Source organism: Centroberyx gerrardi, chromosome 14 (genome assembly GCF_048128805.1).
Source record: "Centroberyx gerrardi isolate f3 chromosome 14, fCenGer3.hap1.cur.20231027, whole genome shotgun sequence".
Classification (NCBI taxonomy): domain Eukaryota; kingdom Metazoa; phylum Chordata; class Actinopteri; order Beryciformes; family Berycidae; genus Centroberyx; species Centroberyx gerrardi.
Window position 1 is genome coordinate 18,947,016 of NC_136010.1, and position 8,796 is coordinate 18,955,811.

An 8,796-nucleotide genomic window follows, 5' to 3' on the forward strand; every position below is an offset into this window, starting at 1 on the left:
TTCCCACTCTGAGCATATAGCACAACATACTATGTTAGAGTTATTGCAGTAGTGTTAATATACACATGGAAATGTATCCAACTCATGTTTTTGTATATTTTGTTAGTTGGGTTCTATCAGTACAGATCCAATCATATAAGTCAGATAACACTTTTTATAGTACAGAAAACCTAATTGAATCTGCTTTAACATGGGGGTTTGAGTCTTGTCGTGCAATGCTTTTTGTTTTTTACATAAATATAACCATGTTGTGGTCTCCAAAGATTTTTTTTTTTTTTGTATTTTCATATTACTCCCAGGTTTAAAAACATTCTACAGTACACTCCTTTTGTTTGTTTTTTTGTTTGTTTTTTTTCTTTTCATTTATCTATGAAATATGTGCACCACTGAGTGCTCTCAGTTCACGTGTGAAGTAAGTTTTTCTGTATAAAAGTAACAAATGAAGGATCCGCATTTTTTTTATTCACTATTTGAAAATGTTATAAAATAATTGATACAGTGCAGTTCAGTGTCCATGTACAGTTTTGAAGACAAATATAAAACAGTCTTTTAAAAATAGACCTATGCAAAGTCCCTGAGATAAATATATATCACATTATACCAGACAAACAAGAAGTGCAAGAGATAAATCAAGTGACCGCTGACGGGTGTAATAAAGTGCTACAGCTCACATGGAAACAACAATATTACTGACACAACCACTATTATACTGTAACTATCTTCTCAAGGCAGCACCTTTTTCGCCTTGTGGTCTTCTAACAGACATAACTTCAGTGTGAGTCATTTACACTACTATGGGTGTGGGCTAATATTTCCACCAGAAGCCCACACAGCAAATTTGTGAACTTTGAATGTCAACTGTTCCATTTCAGAAGAAGGCTACGCCTGCTACAGTAGGGCAAAGAACAATGGCTGAAAATAAAATTCCACTAGCTCTGGCTGCCCACTCCAAGAAAAAGTAAAGACAAGTACATGTTTGGTTGGGTTTTTTTTCCACATGACCTTTTAGCCTCATTTGAGTGCTAGTGTGTCTATGTATATTTACCAAGTGTGTGTATCACGTTTGTCCCGAGGCTTTCCCATGTGACACACTTCACAGGAATCTCACTGATAAGTAGAACATGACTAATCATTTTGTACTCAGACATTTCAATCTCAATAGTCATTCCATCTGGGATTCCTACTACGCAGAGAGACGCCTGCTTGCTCAATAGGCATGACTCAGCTTGTACAAGGAACGCAGTTGGACCGTCATAAAAAAAAAAAAAACGTCAAATGTTATAAAAGTAAGTTTGCATTACACATGCTCCCTGCCAATATGGTGTTGGATTACTGCTTTACATGACCTCAGAGCACCCTCTGTTTAAAAGGGAATCCCCTCCACTGTGGACTTTTTAGCATCCCTGTAGCAATATCAGGAAAGTCCATATTCTTCCTGTTAATGTGAAGTAGGGGGTGGGGGGTGGCTTAAATCATAAACCAGAAATTGTTTACAGGAAAAAAGTACGTACACTAGTTAATAATATGATGGGAACACTTTACAATAAGGGTACAATAATTAAGGGTTAGTTAATGCTTAATAAGCATTAACTAACCCTTAATTAACAGTTAACTAATGTGTTGTAATCATTTACTAATGGTGTTCATGTTATACATTAATAGTCATCTTTATAAACTATTAAATAATGTATAAATTAATACCTTAGTTAACATGAACACCATTAGTAAATTACACATTAGTTAACTTAATTTAGGGTTAGTTAATGCTTATTAAGCATTAACTAACCCTTAGTGTACCCTTATTGTAAAGTGTTACCAATATGGGAAATCAAATGACCTAGAAAAGCTGACGCACGTCTGGCTGAATCATCAGGACAATAAATCACTGGAGCAACATCGTTCTTCACATCACATCTTGGCTGTTGCTACATAATCATGACTGTACATTTAGGAGTTCATCAGAAACAGTAGGCAGCCGCACTGAGAGCATAGTAAGGGCTGAAGAAAGCAAAAGACCTACTGTAGGAGGCACGTGGGCTCGGGGCACAGACATGAGTAAAAACTGTCTGTGGTCAGGGTTTTACACCGAGCTGAACACCCACCCGCACTGTACATTCATACAGAGCGAGGCTCAGCAGCCTCCTTCACACCCAAACATGCAAATGTCAGAACAGCCAGACCTGTTCACACTGGTATCAGTCCACCTCCAAATGGCACAGGCTGTGTTTTTACTGACACATCAGCAACTGGTTTTTTGTTTTTTGTTTTTTGTTTTTTTTTAGGTGATTTTAAGGTTTAAGTTAGAAAAATCTAAAAGAAAAAACTTGTATCCAGTGGCTTCTGCTGTGAGTGCTGTGGTTTTTGTTGAGGAGAGTCAGGTGTATTAGTTTACAGTGTTATGTCTGCTGCCAAAATCAGGATAATACCAAAGTTTCCACAGCTCTTTCAACAAATCTGTGACACTATTGTCTGCTGTGGATTTACATGATAAACATACTGGTGAGTTTTCCCCTGCAGAATTCCCCTTCCTCCCTTGTGTACATTCATCATCAAAAGCTCTCTATAATTTAGTGGGGTCTTATTGTTGAGCAAATCCTTATCTCTGCCCTATCAAGGTTTTTCACAGTAGCTTTGGGTATAACAAAGGAATAGAGGGGATAAAAGAGCATTGAGTGAATGCAAGGTTGTGGCTGTCACGTTCGTTACAGTTAGAGCCAAGGAAACTGGCACACAAAGGGAATATCCAAAGTCATGGCTCAAAATCCTGAAGGCAGACCCAGTCTTATGCAGGCTATCCATTATTTCCTTTCACCGAGTCCAACAGGTATTTCAGGTATCCCGGTCTGGCCCAGTCCCCTTCCATTCATACGATGAGTTGATTTTTGGAGTCCTTGGAGGCCAAAGACTCTGAGCTGCTACCTTGCTCTTGCTGGGCTTCATGGAAACTGCACTCTACCGCTATCAGTGTCCTGGGATCATCTGAAGACAAGGAGATATATCACATGGGTTTGTACTGAACGTGTGATGGGTTTGGCATATGGTCACTGACCCAAAGGTTCTCCTGAACAAGGAACATAGCCAGGATAATCTTTTGGCCTTGCCCCGCTGATGACTAGAGTAATAATTACCTGTAGGAGTTGTGATTATAGGTGTTTGTGTGATCGTCTTTTTAGTCTTCTTGCTTTTCTTGATCATTTTGATGACCTTGGTGATGTAAATGGTTATCAAACCCAAGCAGGTGAGGACAGCACATATGATCACTACTGGCCAAAATGTGTGTTCTGTGGAAAAAAAAAAAAAAAAACGGGAAGAAATGATATCTGGTTTAAAAGAAAAAAGGATCTATAAGCATAACTACAGCTAGAACAATAGAATCATCTTACCAGCCGGCTTAACAGGCTTCGTCACCGTTTCAGGAGTTGGTATTTTAGAACACTCGATGTCACTAACTGCATTCCCATTGTCCACAATGTATTCATCCGGATGGGAGCAGCTTAGAAACAGGGGAAATAGATTCAGGATGAGTTGAGAAATGACAGAGGATTTTCGGAGGACTCATCTAACTTGTCCTGTTACAGTACAAAAGAAAAAAAAAACACTGCTGTGGTTGGACGTGCTAATGTCAAAGCAGGGTGAATCTCACCTGGTTCTCCGGGGTTTACACTTTTGGTGAATTTGGTCATTGAAGGTTCCATCTGGACATTTTCTGCAAGAACCTGTACAGACAGTCAGACAGTTTACACGCAGGTTTTGTTGAATATACCTGAAGCAACTCATTACAAATGTTCAAGTGGTGAGTATTTTTCTTGCGTAGGTGAAAACATAGTTAAAACCAGAGAAGTAGTAGAGGGTAAATCGACCTAAACTCAGTTTATTCACCTTTTTATTTGTGGAATAGATTTTATCCACCTTTTTAGCCTGACATGAAGCTCGGGTCTTTTAAGTCAAAAAGCATAAATCAAAGCTTTTCTGAAAATGTCATTGTTCATTGTTCTTTGTATATATTAGTGACTGTTTGCCTTGTAATAATCACTGCCTGGACTTCTTTCTTTCCCACTACATCACTGGTCAAGACCAATATGATCACTCAATGGGAGGAAAACTTCACACAGATAATGACAGACTTGCCAATTAATGGAGCCTGTAAATCTCGTATTTATAGCCATATGTTGATTATTAGTTCGCCTTACGTTTCTCTGCAGGTTCCTCGCCTTTGCCACACTCCTTGAAACAGAATGAACAGTGCTTGTCTCCACATGTGAGTCCTTCTTTACAGCCACACACTGTGTCAGTGGTGCTTGTGCATTCTGTCACTAGGACCTGAGCACCTTCACACACACAGAGACGGAAAGAGAGTTTTATAATTATACAATTTCAAGAGGAATGGCTTTCACAGAACAAACCATACTACTGAGGAAATGACTTATGCAGCATTATAACAAGTGAGATGTAGTGACATACCTTCACACTGAGTACACCTGGTACAGGAGTACTGTTTAGGGTCCGCTGTGTAGGTATTAGGCTCACATGGAGTACAAAGGGCTTTCGGGTCTGGACCACAGGGCTTGACCACACGATTTCCTACACACACACACACACATTAAACAGAGGGCAATAACTATTGTAAGACCTCTCGCTCTTTCACATTACTAACAATCATGCACCAGGTCTTCATACATACAAAAGTTTGCAATTTTTCCCCACATTTTTTGGAACGCAGTACAAGAAAGCTGTAACAAATTTTAAAAACAATCCACAAGCAACCCACCATGATCAATGGTGGACATAGATGAGTATACAATCTCCAAATGCCAAATTATTTTATCTATAGCTGCATCATCCACACTGTTTCCCTTTGTTGTGGTATTAGCAGAAACCACTGAAACTAAAGTCGGTTACTGACAGCCACCACAGGGGAACTGTTCAAAAGTTGGGATACACCATTAGCCATATATCCACATAACAAAAAACATACACATCTCGGTGGCTTTTTGCCATTATCATACACATGGCATCAGTCAAGGGGGGATGAGAGGGGATGGCTTTGCTCTTGTTAACATGTGGAATCCCCCTTATTAACAATATAATTTAGTAGGAAAGGGAGCAGAACATTGTACTTTCCCTCCCTGAATATATATTGCTATACAGTATTTCATTAAAAACAATGTTGCTTTTGGTTTCGTTCCCAAAATGTTCAGCCCAGTATAACAGCAGTTGGCATCATCAAAAATGTTCTTTTGAACAAACAGCACATTTCACAAATTTACATTCAACTCTTATAAGCATGAAGTTCTCATCATATCTCTGTTTTTACTTACCTGGATTGCAGATATCGCAGCAAGCGTTGCCTCCTTTGATGCTCCATTTGCTGCAGCCACTCTCAGTGACTCCAGGACTGCTTAGGCAGCCCTGTGTGAGCAGAGAGACACCCAACACCCACAGGATGACAGACATACTGTTTCCTTCTCCCCAGGCTTGTGGGTAAGGACCGGCTCCAACACAGCGAGGTAATGGACTTGACAGAGCAGCTGATCAGCAAAATGCCTGAGGTACTTGAATATAAAAAAAAAGGCACTCAATATTTTGTTTCTCTAAACCTGTAGCTTTAGTCTACTACACATCAAAGTCTTCATCATTCTCCTTAATCTGAAGCCATTCATCTATAAAGTTATTAATGGGGTTCAAAAATAGATAACATCTTACTTGGGAAAATCTCTTCCTCTAGCTGTGGCCTCTGTGAACTCAGTTAAGTCACTACAACCTCCACAGCAGAGTGAGGGTGATACTACTTATACTGTGTGTCAGAGGGGGTGTGTCTACTCTGCACAAGCAGCGCATGTGTTTTACCACACTGATGAATGATACCAGTGAAGTTACAAATACTAGAACTCTCTTAACTTTTATCTTTAGTTTTAGTGTGGAATGGAAGGTACTTGTCCAGTCTGCACTTCTTTAATTCTTCCAAATTCAAAACTATAACAATATAAATAATTAGATTTAGATATTTAGATTTCATATTAGTCTTTGATACACTGGTACCTTTTTGTTTAGCAGTTGTTACCTTCTCCACTGAAAATTGTGTACTAATAATGTACTATCGTTTATTGGTTATTGTGGATCTTTTCCCTGAATAGACTTCATGATAACGGATCACCAGTTTCCTGGTTTAGGTGCTGGCACCACTTTTTTTGTTTAGGTGCTGGCACCACTTTTATTCACATAATAGCTTCCTCTTAGCAACACAATCTGTAAATATGATACAAGCTTTCACTGTTGTCCAGGTGATAGTTAGATCCATAAATCCCAGGGACACGTCACAATTCACCTCCTTGAAAGCTTTGGATAACAAATTATTTTCTACTCTTGAATGCAGATAATACCAAAGTCATGATTTTAGATCTGGAAAAGCACAGAGACACCTTGACTAATATACTTCTTAATGTAGGTGACTGCGGTGTTGTCTTTCATACAAACAAGGTACTTTTCCTAACCATTAAGTCATAGCATGGACTTTTACCTGCATACATACTGCAAATGACATGCTACACTCCTACCAGCCTGCCCACATTAGGTAATCAGAAAGAGTGTCTATATTAAAAACGTAACATAAAACTCACCATTACCTATCTGCAAAACCATCTCTACTAACTAAATGTCCTATTTCCCTTCCTGCATTTAATTTAGCATAGTTTGGTAAACAAAACTTAAACTGATGTCATTGTTGGGGGGGACTTTCCTGCTTCCTTTGAGATCTTACTATCATCTCTCTCAGTGATGTATTAAACACTGAATATGAAACTACAAACAGTCATTTCTTTCATCCCGAGGCAGCCAAGGCTCATTGAAGTTGTTCATTGAAGTAAAATTTAGACTCCACTTGAACATGGACATTTTTAATTATGTTCCATGACTGTATTTTCATCCCATGTGGATGAAATATTGTGACTGGGTGGCAGTGCTGTGACAAGCGTAATAAAGGCACAATCTCTTAATCTTTGAACCTCTTAATTCCATTTTCAGTCAATTAAAATTTATAGTCTTGGTGGCAAGTAAGCTTTCAATTTTCTTTTCCCATCATAAATTAACAATTTTATAGCACCAAGCCTTTTTAAAACTACTGTATAGCGGACAGTAAACACTACCAGCTGCTATTAATTCTTATTGTTTAATTCCGTGTTGTACATGTCCAGTCATCAATTCAAACTTCGTAAACTCTACAGAAACCTTGAAATATGGGATTTACAGTTTTCATTTTATATCATTCATACAAAACATACAAATTCTTCATACAGAGCCAGACTGTATACGACAAATAAACTTGAGCTCTCAACAATGGTTCTAAGATTTGTATCATTGGAGTAAAAATAAAAGACCTCTATTCTTATATGAACTGATTTATTTATAAGATGGGACGTTTTGAGTTTGAGGAAAGCTTCATTACTGCTAAGCCCATGGCAACCATTCAGACAACAATTGTATATTGTAAACAATGCATTTATGATGCATTAATACATCATCAGCAAACAAGAAAAGCAAACTAATGCTGATGAGTCATGCTGTAGGCACAAGACATATGAGCAACACATGCCAGTCATGAGTTTGGTTTGACTGTAGTGAAAAAGTTTTAAATTTTCCCTCTATACTCCACTGTAGCCATGATGATGAACCGAGATAATTCCAAAATTGACAGGGAAAACGAAAAAGCACTGCAGGGATAGGCCCCACACAGAGAGGAAGCTGAAGGGTAAAATATGAAAGTACCTCATTCTAAAATGAAACTGATATCCAGCAGGCTATTCACACATTGAATGACATACGCTGAATGATTTGTAGGCTATTAACATCTAAAACCAGGTAACTGGTATTGATTTCCCTGGGAAAATCTAGAAAAAGGAAGGGGAAATCTGCTGATTAATGCTGAGATACAATGGCATGTGACTCTGCATTTCACAACAATCCATCAGAGTAAGTTTCACAGAGGATGGGTGTATCTTATCCTCTCACACGTTTGCTCCATACAGAATTAAAATCAAATCGATCAACAAATCAAATCAAAAATGTCAGTAACACAAGATGTATTGGCTATCTCATGTTTGTATGACGTATATGGCTGTATGATGCATGACTGACCTTTGGCAGTTCTTGCCTTTGACATTCACATGCATCTGTCTCAGGCCACCGTGATCCTCCTACCTCCAGAGCAGACGCACGTTACAGAGGCTGTGATGTCAAAAAACTCTGCGCCTCATCTGCCTACGCTGCCTTGGCCAAGAAACACCTCCCACACTTGCCTCTCTGTCTCCCCGTGAATTCAGCAGCCCCATTATCATGCTGACTTGGGGAATACAGTGTTGAGTAGTTCTGTAAGTAGTGTAGTTACGATATTCGTGCTGCTGGTAAACGAGTGTGTGGGGTGATAATGAGAACAGCTACAATATTGTCAGATTGTAGGCTGCTTCACAGACTCAAACTGCAACTGCGTCACTTTACTTGTGACAGAAGAGCTGTGAGGGGATCATTGTCATTCTGGGACTAAACATTTTCACTTTACCTAATTTTGTGTAAGCGTAGTAAACAGCCAGTCAGAACACAAATAGCTCTTCTGAGGCTCGCTGTACTCTAATAGTCTTTATTCCGCCTTCGCAGCCGAGGGTGTCCTTAAAACGCTGTGTGTGACATCACTTCCTTCCTGACCAACGTCTTATCACACATCCTCTCATCTGTGGGAGTGTGGCCTGCCTCGCTCTCAGGGTCTCAGTAGACAATAGCTTCTTATAACCCTGTGGGTGGTCTGTC

General features: G+C 39.1%; 1 protein-coding gene across 1 annotated transcript; it reads right to left on the minus strand.

Annotated features, from left to right (window-relative positions):
• Positions 1–1,793: 1,793 nt before the first annotated feature.
• On the minus strand, positions 1,794–5,733 carry tnfrsf9a (tumor necrosis factor receptor superfamily, member 9a). Its single transcript, XM_071894643.2, has 7 exons — positions 5,319–5,733; positions 4,462–4,581; positions 4,191–4,328; positions 3,644–3,716; positions 3,384–3,493; positions 3,129–3,281; positions 1,794–2,979 (listed from the first exon to the last, which is right to left on the minus strand). Exons 1-7 carry the CDS (start codon positions 5,452–5,454, stop codon positions 2,864–2,866), a joined length of 846 nt encoding a protein of 281 aa, XP_071750744.2. The 5' UTR covers positions 5,455–5,733; the 3' UTR covers positions 1,794–2,863.
• Positions 5,734–8,796: the final 3,063 nt, after the last annotated feature.

Coding starts and splice junctions, on each gene's coding strand:
- tnfrsf9a (XM_071894643.2), bottom strand. CDS start 5,454: ATGTCTGTCATCCTGTGGGTGTTGGGTGTCTCTCTGCTCACACAGGGC. Junction 3,282..3,383: donor GAAGCCTGTTAAGCCGGCTG/GTAAGATGATTC, acceptor TTTTTTCCACAG/AACACACATTTTGGCCAGTA. Junction 2,980..3,128: donor TATAATCACAACTCCTACAG/GTAATTATTACT, acceptor CCTTGTCTTCAG/ATGATCCCAGGACACTGATA.